The sequence below is a fragment of the Mustela nivalis genome, assembly GCF_964662115.1.
Source record: "Mustela nivalis genome assembly, chromosome: 7".
In the NCBI taxonomy this organism is placed as follows: Eukaryota; Metazoa; Chordata; class Mammalia; order Carnivora; family Mustelidae; genus Mustela; species Mustela nivalis.
In genome coordinates, this window is record NC_139026.1 from 32,916,617 (window position 1) to 32,938,361 (window position 21,745).

At 33.2% G+C, this 21,745-nt stretch overlaps 1 protein-coding gene across 6 annotated transcripts in view; it reads right to left on the bottom strand.

The window, feature by feature from the left end:
- The window catches only part of LRRIQ1 (leucine rich repeats and IQ motif containing 1), a 225,009-nt gene that overhangs the window by 25,768 nt on the left and 177,496 nt on the right, over window positions 1-21,745 (bottom strand). For 4 of the 6 annotated variants that reach the window (XM_082738968.1, XM_082738972.1, XM_082738971.1 and 1 more), the window contains 3 exons: window positions 16,120-16,252; window positions 13,872-13,932; window positions 4,692-4,812 (listed from right to left, as the gene is read on the bottom strand). In XM_082738968.1, the coding sequence (XP_082595094.1) occupies window positions 4,692-4,812; window positions 13,872-13,932; window positions 16,120-16,252 (315 nt within the window). Of the gene's footprint in view, window positions 1-4,580; window positions 4,813-13,871; window positions 13,933-15,409; window positions 15,461-16,119; window positions 16,253-21,745 lie in introns of those variants that run through there. The other 2 variants (XM_082738967.1, XM_082738969.1) reach the window with 2 other exon arrangements.

The following is a 21,745-nucleotide window of genomic DNA, read 5'->3' on the forward strand; positions in this document are numbered from 1 at the left end:
CTCTTGCTATAGAGTAGTAAAATGTCAAATACGAGATCTCTTTCTAGCACTTATATGACATTTCCTGCTTCACAGTGGAGCATATTCATTCAGTCAGTCAGTCAGTCAGTCAGTTGGTCAGTCAGTCAGTCATCCATCCATTAATTCATTCATTACATACATATTATGGGCCTGCATGCCAGGGAGCTGTTCTAGGTACCTAGGATTCTACATTAAATTCCCTGCCCTCCTGGAACACACACATGCTAGCAGGGGAGAAGGAGAATAAACAATAAACATTAAAAAAATCATTATGATACTGCTGTGGCCAATAAAATCTGGAAGGAAGTCTGATCAGTACTGCTGAGAGAGATTTTTGTCCCTGCAAGAGACCAAGCCCTTCAAAATTCTACTTTACTTTCAAGCTTACCTGAAACTAGGTTTCATCTTTAATTAAATCTTAGTTTGTGTTACTTCAGTGTATACAAGCTCTGGTCCAGACGTACTATTCAATGTTCAACAAACATATATTCATATTTTATCCTTTGCTTTTGTTAAGATGGCTTTCTTCTACTTCTTTCCTTACTTACATCCCAAATGTCATTCCAGGTACAAATCAAATATTTTTCCTCTGAGAAGCCTTTCTCATGCACTTTAACTACATTAGCCGCTTCGCTTGAAAAATAAATACATTTTTTCATACTCAGAAAACTTAGTACCATATTAAAAGGCATTATATTCAAGAGAATTTAGATACACTTAAAGAAAAATTGACTTTGGGCTGATTATGCACTATTACAGGAGTACTGTAGATTCTCAATCCCTTGCTAACTCTGGAAATGGAGTACGTCCTAGAATATGCAGAAATTATTGGGAGGAGACAACCAGGAACCTAAACTAGGTATATAGTGAGCAGTGATCATTTAGTAAATGTGTAAGAACTACATTAATTATGTTCTATTGTTACAGTTAAGCTATTATATGTTAGTGCATGGAAGAAAGATAGCACTGGCTTTGGGATAAGAAAACATAGGTTCAAGTTGTGGCTTTTCCTTGCTAAATTTTTTGGGCCAAAGGCAGAGTAAATAAATTCTTGAGTCTTATTTATATTACCTGTCAAAGAAAAATAATTAGTATAAATAAGAAAAGCTCATTAAAATAAATGTGTAAAGCTATAAATTATTATAGCAGTAAAATTATTATTATTATTATTATGCATCCTTTAAGTATAAAATGGAAAAATTAGTTGAGAAAACCAAAGTCATTTAAGGAAATCAAATATTTTGTCTAAATATTGTCTAAATGAGGAACTTATTTGCATACTCATTTTGTAAATGCATTTTAAAAATAAGAATGTGACCTCTTCTAACTTTTAGATTAGAAGGCCATATAGCAGAAGACTGTCTTGGCCTTTTATAAGAAAGCAGAAAGACCTAAAAGAAAAGGAAGAGAACTGTGGAAATTCTCTAAGACAATTTTGCTTGAGATGACTTGGCATGATGCTGAAAGTATGCTGTTCTGGTGTTATCTGACACACAGAGAAGACAGACCATTCTACTTTACAGTTGTTTAAAATTATGCAACAGCAACATAAAACATACAATAAAAATAATATAAACAAGTACTTATTATATTCTAGGCAATATATCACATACTTTATCTATATATATTTTTTCTTTATCTATATTTTTACTCATTTCTTCCTCACCCAAACTCAATGAGATAGACATTATTATCCTTTTTCCCAAGTTAGCTTGTTCTTAGAGTTAAGGTCACACAACTTATGTGTGATAAAGGAACTGAGAGTTTAAACCTGACTTTATCTGATTCTATAGAATACCTGATACAAATATTATAACAATAGAGAAAGAGAAATATCTAGAAAAGTTCAAAGGTCAAAAGAGTTTTATAGCTGCAGCCCATAAACTACTCTCTAGATTTGGCTTGGAAAGCTAAAAGAAATACTTTAGTTTTAATAAGGTGACAAGTTTTTTAAGAGAAAGAAAAAGCTGGAGGAAAAAGAGCTTTCAAAATACCAAAGCTGTACAGGGTTGGCCCAGGGCCATGGAGGCCTAGGAACCAAGGACATTGATGGTTGAAGTTTTCTGTGGATAATAGGCTACCCAAAGTTTTTTAGTTAAGTAACTATTAAGAGTAGGTTTTTTATAAGGTGAGCTAGGTAGGCCATGTACCTAGATAGTAGTGACTTTAATATCTTAACTTCTTTATGCCTGTGTGTGTAAGTGGCAATTATAAAGACTATTAAGTACTTGTTTTGTGCCAGATATTGTTTTAAATGCTCAACATTTTATCCCAACAACAACTCTTCAAGGTAGGTACAGTACTTGACTTAGCATTCCTGTTTTAAGGATGAGGAAATTGTCATGGTACAAGTCCAAGCAAACTGATGTCAGGGCCCACACTTTACCATTATATTTATATAGATGTTGTAGTAAACTAGTAACTATAATAATACAGTAAGTGGTATTTTATTCATAATCATTCTTTTATTGAATAAAGACTCTATTTTTCTAAAATGGTTTATCTTAAAATGTCACTTAGTGAGCAGATTTAATGATTAGTAGTGTTTGTTATAATGTCATTTAGTGACAACCAGTTGGAATCAGTGAAGATAACCATATTAGAGTTCCTTAGAGAATGTGTTGTTGAATCACTATATTGTATGTCTGAAACTAATATAAAACTCTGTGGTAATTATACTGGAATTAAAATTTAAAAAGAAAATAAGACTATTTAAAATATTAATTCCATATAATCTTGTATTCTCTAAAATCTGTAATTTGATATCACGTAAGTGAGAGATAAAGCTTGTACATTTTAGCATGGTTGCTGATTTATTGAGCTATTGATTTTTTTTTTAAAGAGTTTATTTATTTATTTGACAGACAGCACAAGAAGGCAGAGAGGCAGGCAGAGAGAGAAGAGGAAGCAGGCTCCCTGCTGAGCAGAGAGCCCAATGTGGGGCTCTATCCCAGGACCCTGACATCATGACCTGAGCCAAAGGCAGAGGCTTAACCCACTGAGCCACCCAGGTGCCCCTGAGCTGTTGATGTTTTAATAGTCATATGATACATTATATATAGAAGCTTTGATATTCTGTAATGTGACAAGGCAATTCCTTTGTTTTATACAGTGCTCCAAAGTGATATGAGTTCATAATATACAATTCTTAAAATGGAAATAACATTATTCATTATTATGTGTAACAGAGCTTGACCACTTCTGAATATAATATATATTTTAAAAGTTGATATAATCAACAAATTATATAATAATGTAAAAATTTTATATTAGATCAATAATTAGTGAATTAACCTAAAACATAAAATGTTTCTCTTAACCATATTGACTAGGGCAAACTTTTGTGATCAAATTCTGTAACCAAGTAAAGAAAATTCAAGCATTCTAAGAACTTTGAAGCTTGGAAATATTTTTAAATTAGATATATTAAAATCATTATTTCAAGACTAAATTAAAATTTATCAAAATCACCTGGTATATATTAATGGATTTAAATGACTAGACTTTTTATTTTATTTTATTTATTTATTTGATAGAGAGAGAGATCACAAGTAGTCAGAGAAGCAGAGAGAGAGGGAAGGAAGCAGGTTCCAGGCGGAGCAGAGAGCCCAATGCGGGGCTCGATCCCAGGACCCTGGAACCATGACCTGAGCCGAAGGCAGAGGCTTTAACCCACTGAGCCACCCAGGCACCCCATGACTAGACTTTAATAATGCCACATGTCTGGATAAAAAGTGAAAGACAATCATTTTTTTAAGTTTTCATTTACCTGCCCCTGCTCTGTCTCTCTCTCTCTGTCAAATAAATAAATACAATCTCAAAAAAAAAAAAAAAAAGTGAGTAATAACATTTTTTTCAAAAAAACCTTAATACCTAGAGCAAAGTGTAAGTTAATATGTGGATTTTTGAGGTTCACTATACTTTGGGGAAAGTTAAAAAAATATGATAGCAAATAAAAATCTTTTCTACTAATATACCAAAACATTTTAGCAGATATTTCAAAATCTCTAGGGTATATGAAGAGTTTGAAAAAATTAGACTCTATTACCACAAGATACAAGTATTTTCAAATGTTTATTTTTTTTTCAGAGTTAATAACCGCAATGCAATTCTTATTGAAATCATATTAAGGATATGTTGTGTGTGACAAGTTTACAAGTGTAAAAAGTCATCATTAATAAATATAAACTGCCATCTACTTAGCAGAAATAGTATTTAAAGCAGGGTTTTGACAGTGTAGTATTATTATCTAAAATCTGCTATTGTAAAAGTTTCCTTTAAAAGTTTAGGTTACCTACAATTAAATCGATGAAAAAAGGCCAAAATATACTAGTTTGATATATAAGGCCAATCCAACTTACAATTAGCCAAAAAGTTCCTTTAGAATTAAATGATCATATGATTCAATATAATTCATGGCTGGTAGGGGAGTAGAACACTGAGTTACAGAATATAATTTTAAAAAATTGATGCTGTTAGTTTTATAGATAATTTAATTTGGTTTATATCAAAAGAAGACATTTAAAGGAAAAAAAATTCAAACACACACTTTGAGGCAGTTCTGGTTGCTGGCATCCTACCCCTTATCTATAAAAGAATGCTTGTTGGCATTATGTTCCATCAATTCATTTGTGATTTCTAAATTAATTCTGAAGGAAACCACAACTTACTTGAAGATCCCGCTGAGTGTCTGTGTGCCTGATTTTTTTTCTCTCTCTTCACAGACAAAGCACTTCCACTGGTCATGGAAAAAAGGTCTAAATCCGTGTCTTCTCTGCTTACAAGTCTTGCCTGGGAGCAATGGGAGAGAATGTATACAATCATGAAACAAAATATGGCATTTTCTGAATGCAGCTCACATTACCCCAAATAAACAAACAGGCTCTGTCAAACAACCTTCTTCAAAATGATACCACAATCCTTTACTGCTGCCCAGGCAGAACAAATGCACTATGTCAAAGCATTTTTTGCAAATAAGAGCCGATTTTAAAATTGAGGTTTGCGATTTGAGTGTGTACAACAAAAGAAAAACTTTTAGTACAGCAATTTTGATGAAAATCAATCTTAAAGGCAACTGATGAAACTTTAAACAGCTTAACATCATTTATTTACCATGAATATTATTTAACTCTTAATTGAATGTTAGAAATGTCATATTAGATTATTTTCTGCAAAATTTGTATTTTACCAGTGACAAGTATTAGTCTTCTCAACAATATTCCTCAAAGGGCCTTTCATCTCATGTTTATATACTACAAAGTCACAAAAGATCTTTACCTTCTCATTAAAACCATTTTAATATAAAGTATTATACATTAAGTCTAATTTAAAGGTGATTATAAATATAAAAAAATTTCAAGATATATTATTTTAAGAACATAGGATTAAATAATTGATCACGTCTAAAATTACTATCTGAACTTTTATTACTACCTGGGACTGAACTTTACAGTTGAAGAATCACTTCTTGCTTATAAAATATTATTTTACATAATGTTTAATATCATTAAGTACTAATTTATCAGGATTCAACCCTGAAGTAAGGGAAAATGTCATGATGGAAAGCAAAGCAGCCTCAAAATAACTGGGATTTAACCCAAACCACAGGATGCTTGAAATCCTGTGAGAAAACACTGTCCTAATGTTTGATGTGAGAAAAATTTAAGTAGGGCAAAATAAAGCCATAAAACCATCACTGTACTTTAAAAGCTATCCCCATATGATGGGCTACAAAATCCCATGAAAACAGAATCTAAAAACCATTCTTTTTCAAATTCAGATCTTTGCCCTTCTCATTTCGTTCCCCTTCCCAAATTCTTCTCACTGTCACAAGCATGGACTTCTCATTCATTGTTAAGTAAGCAAGTTGGCTATTGCTGAATTCAGAATAGAAACCATTTTATGCCAGTCACTTGTTTGTTTGTTTGTTTGTTTGTTTATCAGTCACTTTTTGATGTACCCGGCTAAGTGATACAATTGTATTGTCAAAAGACCTCAGTAGAAAACTTTTAAAAATGAAATAAAAAAACAGTTGGCTTCCACTTTATACTTGTGATTGGTATGAAAAATATTATACTTTCTTTCTGAACTTTATTTCAATTAGTGTACAAAAGCACATATCTATTATTTCTATTACAATAGCTCCATCAATACTAAGACTTAATAAGAGCCAGTCAAGAATAAGGGGGATATAACAAAGTGATACTACAGTTTTGGTGAGATCAGTTACAAAACAATGAAAAACAAGGTAACAACACAGGGACCCTCCTGCTAGCTAAAGAGGCTTTAACTGCAAGACTCAAGATTTGAAAATCAATAAAACTACTGTGAACATTTGTGTGCAGGTTTGTGAGTGAACATAAGTTTATTTCTCTAAGAAAAATGGCTCGGAGCCGAATTGTTGAGTCATATAAGTGTATATTTAACTTTATAAGAAATTGACTGGTTTTTTTCAAGTGGCTGTACCATTCTCAGCAAATGTATGAGAAATCCAGCTGCCCCACATATTTGTCAGCACTTGGTACGGTATTTTATTTTAATCACTCTAATAGGTGTATAGTGATATTATATAGTGGCATTAACAATTCTCCTAGTGATTCATAATATTTAACATCTTCTCATATGCTTATTTCTATATGGATAGTCTCTTTGTTCATTTTGTTCATTTTCTAATTTCACTATCCAATTTAGTTATTTTTTGCAGATGGCTACTGTGATAATTAATTTTCTGTGTTGACTTGATTGGGTCACAGGATATGGAGATATTTGGTTAAACATTATTTCTGGGTGTGTTTTCTAGGGTGTTTCTGATGAAATTAACATGTGAATCGGCAAACTAAGTATACCAGATTGCCTTCTCAGGCATCATCTAACCCATTGAGATCCTAACTAGAACAAAAAGATGGAGGAAGGGAGAATTCACCATTTCTGCTTGACAGATGAAGCCTGAACATAGGTCTTCTCCTGTTTTGAGACTGGAACCTAACACAATCAGCACTTCTGGTTCTCAGGCTTTCAGAGCTGGACTGGATCTTAAGCTATCAGCTGTCTTGATTATCAGGCATTTAGACTTAGACTAGAGCCTATACCATTGGTCTCCTGGTTCTCAGGCCTTCAGAGTCAGACTGGAGCTACACCACCAGGGTGTATAATAAATAATACATAATTTCTTATAATACATAAATCTATAAAATCTCTTTATACATATGTATATACATCTCCCTCTCTTTCCCTCTCTCTCTCTCTCCTCTTTCTTTCGATTCTACAGATAGATAGACCAAAGGGCCAATGGTGTAAGTTTCAGGCCAAGTCTGAACGTCTTGAAATCAGGTAATATGACTCTTCTTTGTTGTTTTTCAAGGTTACACTGGCTATTATAAGTTCTGTTTTCATATACAGAGAGATTTTGTATAAAGATTTTATATATTAGATATAGATAAATACAGTTATAGCTATCCTGCTGATTCTGTTTCTCTAGTGACCCCTGCCCAATATAACTAGCAGATGATTCCTTTGTTCATCTTTCCAGTAATTTATCCTCAGAAGCAACAACTGTTCTGATTTCTTTTACCACAGAGAAGTTAGTTTTTTCTGCTCTTGAACTTAACATAAATACAATCATACAGTATTTTCACTCACTCTACTGTTTTTGGTATTCACTTATGTTGCTGTATGTAGCAGGAGTTCATTTCTTTCCATTTCTGAGTAAGTATGCCATTGTAAGAATATAGCACAGTTTATCCATTCTGCTGTTGATAAACATTTATGTTGTTTGCATTTTTTTGTTTTTATCAATAGAACTTCTATGTAATTTTCATATAGGTTTTTATGAAGACATGTGGTTTCATTTCCTTTCAGTAAACATCTAGGAATAGAATTAATGGGTCATAGAAGTATCTATAACTTTATAAAGTGCCTATTTTCCTAAATGGTTTTATCATTTTTCACTACACCAGTAATGCATGAGAATTCTAGTTATTCCATATCTTTGCCCACATTTGTGCTTTCTGGCTTTTAACTTTTAACAGTTCTAGTGTTGTGTAGTAGGGTTTCATTTTGTTTTAAATTAGTGTGCTTATTAACCATTCAATTATATTCCTTTGTGAAGTCTCTCAAAGCTTCGCCATTTTTAAATAACTTGAAGTATTTGTCTTTACATTGTTGATTTGTGGGAATTTTTTCTACATATTCTGGATACAAGACCTTTATTAGATGTGTATATGTGGGGGAGATGTTCATATGCAGAGGGCTGTGGAGGGCAGAGAGAGGGAGGGAAGGAGAGAGAGAAAAAAAGAGAGGAGAGAAAGAAAATACAAATTTTTCTCCCAGGATGTGATTTGACTTTCATTTCTTTTCATTTTCTGAATTATGACTAAGTATAAATACTTTAAATCTGAAGTACAATTTATCTTTTTTGATTTATGCTTTTTGCGTTCTATTTAAAAAAATCTTTGCCTTCCCCAGGTTTTTGAAAATATCTTATTTTCTTGGAGAAATTTTAGAATTTTAGCAGTTACATTTAGGCCCATAATTCATCTCAAATTCATTTTTAGGATGCAAGGTAGGAATCAAGATTCACTTTTTTCCATGTATACAGTTGCCCAGCACTGTTTGTTGAGAAAAAAAAAAATTATTCTTTTCCTCTTTTAATTGTTTTAGTACCTTTAAGGAAAATCAACTAACCTTATAAGTGTGGTATTTTCTGTACTCTCTATTATGTTCCATTAATTCATTTTTCTGTCTTTCTGCACATAACGAATAGTTTTGGTTACTGACTGGGGCTTTATAGTAAGTCTTGAGATCAGGTAGTGTGAGTCATTTTTTTCAAGATTATATTGACTATTCTAGATCTTCTGCATTTCCATACGCATTTTAAAATTTGTCCATTTCATGCGGTGCCTGGGTGGCTCAGTAGGTTAAAGCCTCTGCCTTCGGCTCAGGTCATGATAAGGATCCTGGGATCGAGCCCCACATCAGGCTCCCTGCTCAGCGGAGAGCCTGCTTCCCCCTCTCTCTCTCTCTGCCTGCCTCTTTGCCTACTTGTGATCTCTGCCTGTCAAATAAATAAATAAAATCTTTAAAATAAAATAAAATAAAATTTGTCCATTTCTGCTAAAATGCTTTCTAAGGGTCTATTGAATTTACAGATCATTGAGAATTGGCATCTTACAATTTGAGTCTTTATACTCATGAGTAAGATATATATCTCTTTGATTTATTTATTTTTCTAATTTTAATTTTGTAAAGATTTTATTTATTTGTTTGACAGAGAGACACACAGGGAGAGAGAGAACACAAGCAGAGAGAGTGGGAGAGGGAAAAGCAGGCTTCCCGCTGAGCAGGGAGCTCAGATGAGGGGCTAGATCCCAGAACCCTGGAATCATGACATGAGCCAGAGACAGATGCTTAAGGACTGAACCACCTGGGAACCCCTCTTTGATTTTTTTAAAGCAACATTTGATAGTTATCATTATAAGAGCCTTGCACAACTTAATGTTAACATAATCCTTAAATATTTTAATTTTTTTACATTGAAGTGAATAGAATATTTTTAATTAAAGTTTGTTGCTAATACATAATAGAGTGTACAAAGACCTATTTTAATTAATTATGACACATTTCTTTCCAGAATGACTGTACCAGCTTTTACTTTGGCCATATATCAGTGTTTCCACATTGTTGATAGCACTTTGCATTACCCACTTTTCTAATTTTTTCTGTTCTGACGAGGATAGTCATGCAACTTCTTAGTTTTAATTTTTAATTCTCTGGTCATATAACTGAGCATCTCTTTACATTCTTTTATGCATTAATCATAGTCCTTGTAAACTGTCTATGCATATTTTTTCTATTGTATTTATATTTATTTTTCATTAGGTTACCTGACTTTATATTATTTATTTGCAGAAGTTGTTTTTATATCCTGATATTAAGCCATTTTTAGCTTTAGGCACTGAAAATAATTTGTTCATGTCTGTAATTCTTCATAGGAAGTAATATCTAATTTAAAACAGTCGAGTCAATCAAAAAGTTTTTGCAATATAACATATCTTTTAAGAGAGTATTTCTTTATTGTGAATTTGCAAATATATTCTCAATTATTTTATTTGATCAATTTTATAACTTTACGTTTCACACTTGAGTCTTCAAATCTTGTAAATTCCATTCGATTATTATAGTGTGTATGGGTTATATACAGTCCTGCTTTTCAACACGAGTTTATACTGAATTCTATTTACCAATTTGACCTTTCCCACCTTTGTTATATACCTTATTCCAATATAGTCACAGGTCTATTTCCAAACTAACTAATCATATCCATTGGTCTATTTATCTGTACCACAAAGTTTAGTTTTATACTGTCTTTGTATCTTATGATGCAAGTCGGCTCTTCTTTTTCAAAGGACTTGTATAATATTGTGTTCTTATTCAACAATACACATTTTAGAATGAGATTTTTCAGTTTCCTAAAAAAGAAGCTATAATTTTAGTTCAAATTGATTTTACTTTATAGATTTATTTGGAGATAGTTGACACATTTTATATGCTAAGTTGTATCTATGAACAATAAACTTAATGAATATAGTGGATATTATCATATGCCACTCAGATCACTTTAAACAACTGAGTCAGATTCTCCCAGCTGCTGAAAAGTATGGCTCTTAACTGAATATCTCTCTGAAAATTGTCCTTAGCTAAAGATGGCTGTCTTGCCCAAACCATACCCTCTCCTGAGGAGATGCAGGAGATTAGGAGCCCGATCTTCTTGCCTCAAGCTGGGACAGTTTAGAAGGGCCTTCACACCACTGGAGCTCACTTCCTCTTCTGCAACTCTATTGAATTTTACCTTTTCCCTCTGTTCAATTACGCTTCTTTCACCCCTCAAAGGAGTTGTTTCTGAATGCCTTCTCTAACAAATGTTCTGCACTCAAGTACAAGAATCTCAGAATATGTTTCCTGGAGAACCTGAACTAAGATTGTCTTCTACAGAAAAATCCTGGAGTTTTGAGGGATAAAGTTAATCAGCAATACAACTGTATGGCTCTATGGCATGTCTTCTGATAATGTATTTGGATATAAGTAAAATGATATCTTATTTTCATTTTTCTTATTCCAATCTGCCACACAAAATACTTTGATCTTAGGCAGAGATGTTATTTACTAGCTTCTTTAAAACCCAGAATTTGAACATTTTATTATATCTTATTCTTACTCTTGAAGGTTAGTGGAGAGTATTCTGGATAATATTTATATCTATCTCTGTTATTAAGTAGTGACTCCACTCTTTTTTGGTATGCATAGTTTCTGCTATAATGTCAGCTGTCAATATAATTATTATTCCTTTGTAGATAATGTTTCAATTCACTATGTCTCTCTTTTATGATGTCCAGTCCATAGTTTATTTCATTGGTAATATTTTATATAGATAGAATTTTTTTAAAGATTTTATTTATTTATTTGAAAGAGAATGAGTGAGAGAGAGCACGAGAGAGGAGAAGGTCAGAGGGAGAAACAGACTCCCCAAAGAGCTGGGAGCCCGATGTGGACTCGAACCTGGAAGTCCGTGATCGACCTGAGCTGAAGGCAGTAGCTTAACCAACTGAGGCACCCAGGTGCCCTAGATAAAATTTTTAGTAGCCTTATTAAAATATTCATAATTGTTTTAATTAAAATGTGATCATTTTTGTTTCATGATTTCTGTCCTTTTATTATGGGTGTTTTCCTTATGTCTTGGAGGAAAAGTGGCAGCAGTTGCAGATTTTTTTTCTTTAATTTTACTTTTAGTTATGGCCTGGTCCCAAATGTGCAATTATCTGCCTCCAGTTTCCCAACACATTCCCACGACTCTGCAAGATATCTATTTTGGGCATTCAATTAGTCCAATATCCTTTTGACATAAGTCTTTAATCCCTTCTCCTATCTCCATTTACATGAAAACAGAAACAAACAAAAAACTTATTTCTGTTCTACTATCATTTACTTTGTTTTTGTATTCACCTGTATCTCTTCAATATCAAAAAAGCATTTATCATTGCTATGTCATTGTCATATATTTGGATATAGTATAATACAATGGAATACAGAAGAAGGAGATTAATGTCAAAGCATTAATCTCATAGAACTATCTTTTTTTTTTTTTTTTTTTTTTTTAAGTAGGCTCCATGGCCAGCATAGAGCCCATTGTGGGGCTTGAACTCATCACCTGAGATCAAGGCCTGAGCTGAGATCACGAGAAATTTGTAATCTATAAAATGGAAATAATAGTTTTATTAAATATATAAAATAAACTTAACCAACTGAGCCACCCAGGCACCCCTCTCATAGAACCACTTCAGTTAGAAATCTACCCAGTCTGTTTGCATTCATTTTTAGAAGTATAATCATTAATATCACTTTCTTTATCCTGGCATTCCTTGGGACTTTTATATTCCCCATTCTTGCTCCAAAGTGGCAACTCAACCTCTGTGTGCAATTGTTAGTAATATGCATGGCATTCACTGCTTGAAATATCAATTTTCCTAGGGCAATCTACATGCCACTCTGCCAGAGGAGCCTGTATTAAATAAATGCAAGGAAATATTTGTTTAATGATTATTTCAAACTTGTGCATAAGTTCTATAAATATTTTCATAAACACATTAATTTTAGCTATTGCACTAGTTTTGCTCCCTTTTCAGGAAGATACATTAATTTTAGCTATTGCCCTAATTTTGCTCTTTTTTTCCAGAAAATTCCTTGACTGAATTGTTCATGAGAATTATGAATATAACTGCTCTGGATACCATCATACTAGATATATTAGAAAGTGTATTATCTTTTTATGCTAAATTCTACTTGGCAAGATAAATTAAAATCAGTTTTTTGGTGAATGTAGAATCTGAGCAAGAAGTATTAATTGATTGATATAAAGGGAAGGTATCATACAGTTAGGGTCACCTGAGGCATCCATTTTCATCTGCTAAGGAGGCCGTACACTTCTATCATTGGTTAGGGTACCCTCTTCTCTGGAAATTTCTGGAAACACACTGAAAATTTCTTGTTTTGTGGGCTCCATTTCTCTAGACTCCACACTGGCCATTCTTCTTCTGTTAACATAGTCTTCCTTCTAATAGCCTACAGTACAATTGACTTTAACAATGCACATACAGTTATATTGTCTAGAGTTTTACACTCTGGTCACCACGTTTAGTACTTGGTTGTTCCTAAAGCTTCAGTAATTTACACTTTATTACTTAGAGTGGTTGGGTTTATAATTACTTGTTAATTTTTATCTGCTTTGATTTTCTAAGTTGTGAGAATCTATTTCTCTCAGTATCCTACTCTTTTAAAATATTCAAGTAAAATAATTCATTATGCAATTCCTATTCAGAGTCACATTATTTTAAATATGGTAGCAAGTTAATATTTTTAAATCTACCATATAGAATCAGTATTTTAAAGTAATAGATTTTAAAGTTATATTAAAAATCAAAAGAACATGTTATTATTACAGGTTATTATTTTAATATATAGTATTTTGAGATTATCCCAAAAAGATTGAGTTGTGAAATATTTTTTTAAGATTTTATTTATTTATTTGACAGACAAAGATCACAAGTAGGCAGAGAGGCACGCAGAGAGAGAGAGGAAGCAGGCTCCCTGCTGAGCAGAGAGCCTGATGTGGGGCTTGATCCCAGGACCCTGAGACCAGGACCTGAGCCAAAGGCAGAGGCTTAACCCACTGAGCCACCCAGGAGCCCCGAGTTGTGATATTTTTGTAATTTACACTAATTATGGACATATTTTAAAGTGTCAGTTACTGAGGACGAGCGTGTACAACATTTTTCTGTAACTTTAAGCATATTTCTTACCACAAGCTGGACTCTTCCACCATTAAGCACATCTGGGTCTAACTCAGGCAAGAAGTGATTGCTGCAGAGTGAGAAAAACAGAGATTATATTATTATATAAATGTAGAAGAAGAATATGAAAGAAATGCCCACCGAAAAGTTTGGGAGAAATTTGTAATCTATAAAATGGAAATAATAGTTTTATTAAATATATAAAATAAATATACTCAAGTATAGGCAAAGATATATACCAATTTCCATGTTTTCATTTGTTTCTAGTTCTAAGGATATCATCTTATGATTATACTAAATTGATTTATACCAACATAAAAGAAATTGTGCTTGTATTAATTGGAGTACTTAGTAAAATAAAAGTTCCCAAATGCTGATTGCTTTACTCCTACTTTCTTTGCTCACAATTAAATAATACAAAATAATCCAGATTATAAAATGTTGTTTTTTTTTGTTTTTTTTTTTTTCGAGAACATAATTTCTTTTATTTTTTTTAAATATAATTTTTTATTTTTTATAAACATATATTTTTATCCCCAGGGGTACAGGTCTGTGAATCACCAGGTTTACATACTTCACAGCACTCACCAAAGCACATACCCTCCCCAATGTCCATAATCCCACCCCCTTCTCCCAAACCCCCTCCCCCCAGGAACCCTCAGTTTGTTTTGTGAGATTAAGAGTCACATATAGTTTGTCTCCCTCCCAATCCCATCTTGTTTCATTTATTCTTCTCGTACCCACTTAAGGTTGTTTTAATTTCACTTTCATTCTTCACTTCCTTTTCCATATTTTTAAAGGAATTACATGGATGGAATTGACCACATATGAAAATCTCAATTTATATATATATATATTATGAAAAGAGATTTCATTTTTTACATATTTTAACCTGCTTCTAAATTAAGTTTTAACCTTCATAATTATTGTATCTTATTTGTTAGTCATTTAAATTGTTATTACATTATATCATACGTTTTGGAGATCATATTCTATAGAATGCCCGGAAACATTCCAAAGCATTATCTACATTTAGATTCAATATTGATTTATATATTTAGTTAGTGTTTATAATAGCACTTTTTAATTTTTACTTTATTTTTAATTTTTATTATTTTATAGATATATGTAGATAAAATGAAAGTTTTGAAAATTTATGCCAAAAATATTATTATTTCCAGACTTTTATTTCCCTAAAACTTTGGTTCAGTAGGTATGCATATATATTATACCACATTATGCTGATTTTTAGCTTTTATGCATTTTTAGCATTATGCATTATACCACATTGCTGTGGGCTGAATTTCATTTCGTCAGAATTGATATGCTAAAGTCCTAACTCTCAATACCTCATAATGTGATGTATTTGGCGATAGAACCATAAAAGAGATAATTAAAGTAAAATAAGGTCATATGGGTAGGCTCTAATCCAATATAACTAGTGTCCTTATAAGAAGAGGAGATTAAAACATAGAAAACAGAGATGGAAGGATGATTGTGTGAGGGCACAGTGAGAAGGTGGCCCTCTGCAAACCATGAAGACAGACCTTCAAAGAACCAAACTTGCTAACTCCATCTTGAACTTGTACTCTCCAAAACTGTGAGAAAATAAATCTCTGTTATTTAAGTCACACAATCTATGGTATTTTGCTATGTGGTAGCAAACTAATACAAACATTAATGTAACAAAAATTAATTGATTACCTATTATATTCATGTTTCCTTTTTTGTTACTAAGGGATATAAACATTTGACATCCTCAACCTTGTGATCGTACCTCTACCTTGTGAAATAGATAAGATACTACCACCTCACTATAAAGAAGAGGAAACTGAAGCATGGAGACATCATTGGAAATTAGTTACATGACTGGTAAAGTGGAACCACAGTGTTGAATTATAAATTTAACTGTCCAATGTAAATGATAGAAATGACACAAAAAAAATATTACCTCCCATATGTACTATATTTATAAACAGTTTATTGATACCACGCATTTTACTTTATAAAATAGAATCATTTGTGTGTTTCATCTGTTGGTTTTAAGCATTACAGAAACAGAACTCTCAAACATTTTAAGATGAAAAATATGAAGAGTGATTAAATCTATTCCAAAGAAGAGGCCTTTTATAACCTGGCAATGGGTGTATTGGCCTTTGGCTATAAAGTCATGTTTGTTTTAGTACAATTAACCTAGGTTTCATTTTTCAAGGCATGTTTGCAATACAAAAATCTAATTTAAAGGAAATGACCTCACCATTTCATATTTCTCGAATTAGTTGTTTCATGAATCCCAACCTGTGTGTGAAGCCATTGGTATGTGTATTCTTTCCTCCTTTCTAATTTTTCATTCGGAGTGGCATCCTCGTAGATAAGTTCTTCTTTCTTACCTGGGGAAAAATATGGAAATTCTATTTGTTATTTAAAAGAGATCAAATTTTGGCTAAGTAGATCAGTCTAGGCAAACAATTTCATCAAAAGAAAAACAAACTAATTCATGAGAGCATAATCATCTGTAAGAAAAATGTCTGTCACTTAAAGATTAAGTAATTTTTCTGCTTGAGTTTCAAAATCACCTATTTTTAAAAATGAAGACAATGGTTCAATGTAGCCAACATCTTTCAGGACTTGCTTTTTTTTTTTTTTAGTTTTTAAATTAATTCAAAGAATTATTTTTGGTAGATAGTAAAATTCTAGTATAAAAAGAGTATCTGTCCACTATGATGTCTTTTGAGGGTTATTTTAAAGTCTAGTTCTTGCACTAACTTTGTATGTACATAGAATTTGTATGTACATAGAATTCATTCATAGTTTTATTGAGGGTATTTGAAACAGAGTTTTAATTTTGTATATGATTTGAAACAGAGTTTTAATTTTGTATATAAAACTAAGCTTGATTTGTGTAAGCTAATATAATATTTTAAGTGGGAAATATAATTATATAAAGTTTAGGGAGCCAACCTGTGCTTATGCCAGAGTAGCCATTTCTTTCTTTCTTTTTTTGTTAAGATTTATTTATTTATTTGAGAGAGAGAGATCACAAGCAGGCAGAGAGGCAGGCAGAGAGAGAGGAAGGGAAACAGGCTCCCTGCTAAGCGGAGAGCCCGATGTGGGGCTCGATCCCAGGACCCCCTGATCATGACCTAAGCCAAAGGCAGAGGCCTAACCCACTGAGTCACCCAGGCACCCCCAGAGTAGCCATTTCAAGAAAGGAGATAAGGAAGCATAATATAAATGGATATGGAAAATATGCAAGGGGAGAAATTATAAAAGGTAAGAATATAAGGTAACAACTATATAAGAGTAAAGAAAAGAAAAAGAGAAAAGAAAATTAAAAATCCAATCCTTATATTTATATGTAAAATTTATACATGTGTCATTTTAAAAAAAATCTATAGATGTTCTGCTATGACAATGCCATGCTTTTCCGAATTACACCAAAGACCTGCTGTTTTAGAACCTTCCTCCATGGACTAGATCTCATTTGGAGGCATTTTCGTGTTTAAAGACTTATTAGCTTGGTAGGATTGATTGGTGGTACACCAGAGACAGGCCCCTCTTGAAAACTAATGCATGGTAATCAAACTAAACAAGAATCCTATAATTCAAAACCTAATATTTTATATGTTAATTTATTAATTCTTTCACTATAGATCTTTGTACACTGCGTACTTTCAAGTTGTTTGGAAAACAAATGAAGCGTGGTGCAAGGCCTGCTTCGAATGCTTGGTGCATGTCCACACACAGTCATACATATCCTTACAAGGTTAGCATTTGTCATTCTGAACATGCCAGGGGTGCTACATCTACCATGTAGATTTTTTCCTTAAAAATTGCTGCTGAAATTAGTAAAATGACTCTAGTTCAGAGATATTGTAGCCAATTCTTAGAAAAGCTAAAAATAAGCATGTTTTTTCTCTAGACTCCGTGTTACTTAGCAAAGTTAACTTGCGGTTGCTTCTCATGCCACCTTATGTTTCTAAGATGGCCATATCCTTTGTATCCTGAGCTTAAGCCAATCCCTCCATACCTGCTATATTGAAGGAACAATTACTTCACATGCAAAGGCTGACCACTGAATCCATGAGCAGACACCATTCTGGTAAGTGGCCAAAAAGATTTACAGAAACTATAAGCAATCCAACAGAGGGAACCTTTGGCATTGTCACTTCCCATTACTGCAGAGCATTAAGTCTTTTCCCTGGCAGAGTCCCAGCCTTTACCCGCCTTTCTTGGTTGACCAGACCAAATGTTGGACCCATAAGTACAGTAACAGAAAAAAGTGAGTGGCCACTGATAATCAACTGAGCCCATAGCTAGAAACTTTACTCTTGGTAAGTAGAGAATCCTTTTATAACAATTGTACTCTCTGATAACACTCCATAAACCTTAAGTGGTTTTACATCAGAGTTCATCTAAGGTTCTAAAAAACAATCCCTGAATAAAGATGAGAGACTTCACTGTAAGGATCCAGTTCATATTAACCATTTTCACCCTAAGGCATAAATTGGTAGATTGGCGTGTGCTCAAGTGTAATAACAGAACAAGCATATTGGTGAAGTTGGCTGGATGTACTTGAAGATACTGTAATTTACATACTGAAGAAATTGATTCCGTTTTGGCTAAACCATTTCAGGATTACTCGTCATCGAGAAGAGGAAAATAAGATTAACTCTTAAAACTTGTAGAAGAAGTTCTGTTTTTAGCATCTCACATAGGAAGAATAATGGCAATTTGGATTACTTAATGGGCGCTTGTCATTACTTGGGCTGTCCAGTAAAATCTTTCAGTTGTAGAAGAGGCACCATTTTACCTGCAGAACTCAAACCGCTTTACTTCCTGTCCTTTCCTACTTTTCTGAGTCTTGCTTCATGAATTTCTGGAATCGTAACAGAAGGAAAAGTTTCTTTCCTTTGATTCCTGCTGTTAGCCTAGTTACTGCTCTCTACATTTGCTCTTTTCTTCAAAACACAAATTTGAGTAATTTTATTTAAACAAATTGTTAAACTTTTCTTTATAAAATGAATACATTCTTATTACAGATAATTTAGAAAATGCAGAAAAGTAAAAGTCAAAAAAAAAGGAAAGAAAATCCACAAAAATCCCACTATCCAAAGATAATCACTGAATAATATTTTTAAGGCATTTACTCGTAGTTCTTTAATAGATTTTTAGGGTTTTGTTTACATAAAAATATGTGTATTCTGTGCATTCTATTTTTCTTTTAGTATATATCAAATGTATTCTATGTAATGGAAATCTCATCCTAAACATAATATTAGAGTTTATACACTATGATGTACCAGCCTTTTACATGATAGGTTTCTAATTATCTATTTAATTGACCTGTTTTTCAGGTGGAATTAAAGATTATATCTCTAAAACTAGAAATATTTTGAGAAACTTGATATAATCTATATGGTCAAATAGTTGTAAAAGCTTTCACCAATTTACCATAGATTATCTGAGTCCTTGGTGAACACTGGGATGTTAAATATTTTAAAGTTCTTGATAATATGAGACAAATATTGTCCAATGTGGCCTTAATTTATACACCTTTTACTGCTAGTGAGATTGAATGTTATTCCACAATTACTTATTAATTATAAATCAAATAATGTAAATTACTTTTTTTAATATATATTTTTTAATTTATTTTCAGCATAACAGTATTCATTATTTTTTCACCACACCCAGTGCTCCATGCAATCCGTGCCCTCTATAATACCCACCACCTGGTACCCCGACCTCCCACCCCCCCACCACTTCAAGCCCCTCAGATTGTTTTTCAGAGTCCATAGTCTCTCATGGTTCACCTCCCTTTCCAATTTCCCCCAACTCCCTTCTCCTCTCTAACACCCCATGTCCTCCATGCTATTTGTTATGGTCCACAAATAAGTGAAACCTTATGATAATTGACTCTCTCTGTTTGACTTATTTCACTCAGCATAATCTCTTCCAGTCCCGTCCATGTTGCTACAAAAGTTGGGTATTCATCCTTTCTGATGGAGGCATAATACTCCATAGTGTATATGGACCACATTTTCCTAATCCATTCGTCCGTTGAAGGGCATCTTGGTTCTTTCCACAGTTTGGCGACCGTGGCCATTGCTACTATAAACATTGGGGTAGAGATGGCCCTTCTTTTCACGACATCTGTATCTTTGGGGTAAATACCCAGGAGTGCAACTGCAGGGTTATAGGGAAGTTCTATTTTTCTTATTCACCCCAGTTCCTAGCATTTCAATTTCCGTTTTTAACTGACCTTTCATAATCCTTTATCTATTCTCACTGGTGCAAATATATATATTTTTTGCCTATTGTTTGATTTCAGTTCCTTTGTAGTTTCAAAAGGGGGAGCTTTCTCTCTAGGCATACAAAATTATTGTTAAATATCTTCTAAACTACAAGTCATTTTCCCCTAGGTTCATATCTCCCATTTAATAAACTCATAAAATAAGATATAAGTTTTCAGGGACAAATTCTGTACTCTTTTAAAACTTCCCCTTTCACACTAAAGGCTATTGGTTAACAAAATTCTTTTAAAAGAAGTCTACTCCTTGTTTCTACTTCTTCACTTTCCAAATTCACCTTAATTTAATCCAATTGAAATTGTCCTTACTAAGAACTGTCTTAATCTAACAAACACAATTATTTCATCTTAATTGACCTCTCTGCTGAATTCAACTACATGGGTCATTTCTTTTGTCTTAAAACTCTCAAGTTTCCCTTTCATGCTTCTTTATAGATTCCTTTAGATGTGTTCCTCATTCTACAAGTATCTAAAACCCTCACTCCCACCCCACTCTTTGCCTGGCACTGTGCTGACTTCTGATGATAGTCAGCCAGATAGACATTGTGTATTACCTGATGGGACTGGCAGCCCAGAGGACTAAATACCAGCAGTCTCTATTTTATTCCTATTCTCATATTAAGCTGAACTTCAGAATCACAACTTGTGTTTAACCATCATAATTCTACTAAGTAAATTTTGCCTCCTGAATTCCCACGTCATCCAGACCAGGTATTCTGGAGTCAACCTTGGCTGCTCACTCCCTACAGTACCAACATCCAATCAGAAACTAGATCTAGTCTACCTGCTGGGTATGTTGCTAATAACTGGCTCCTCCTTTCCATCCCCACTATCCACTTTACTTCAGGCTCCATTTTGAAAGGAGTGACCAGGCTTCTTTGTGGTGATGTAAGTGCAAATGTAACTTTCTCACCTACCACAGTGGAAGAAGCACACTTTCTCCTAAGCACAGTGCTTTCAACTCTGCTCTGAATCTCAATCTTTTTATAGAATCTAGGATCTCTTATCCATCAGTACTTTCTTTTCCTCTGTATGTCTAGTACCTGTCAAAATGGCTTTTAGCTTCCCCTTTAGTTACTCTTCTCTCTCCTTCCCTAATCAGACAAACTTCTTGAAATGGTAGACAAAGACCAGTTTCTGTTGATTTATTACAATTCATGCTTCAGCTCATTGCAAGATGCCTCCTCCTTCACACCATTTCACTGGAACTGTTCACACCAAGATCATTAGTATTGCTAAATCTTTGGGACTTTCTGAAGGTATTATCTTACTGACTCCTCTTTAATATTATTATGCATTGTTGTCCACCCTTCCTTTTTAAAAGTCTTATTTCTTTTGGATTTTGTTTCATTGCACTCTCCTTGGTTTTTCTGTTAGTTTTTTTCTTTTTAAGACCTTTTGTCTAAACCTGTCTCCTTCAAAGGTTCCTTTTCCCTTGCTATCCCTTCTAATCTCATGATTCTTTTCTAGGGTTCAAACCTGGCTTCATTTACTCTTAGACTATACTTTTTCCGTATGAGGATATTCATTCAATTTCTTCAATCACTTCCATTATTTCCTTTTGAAATAC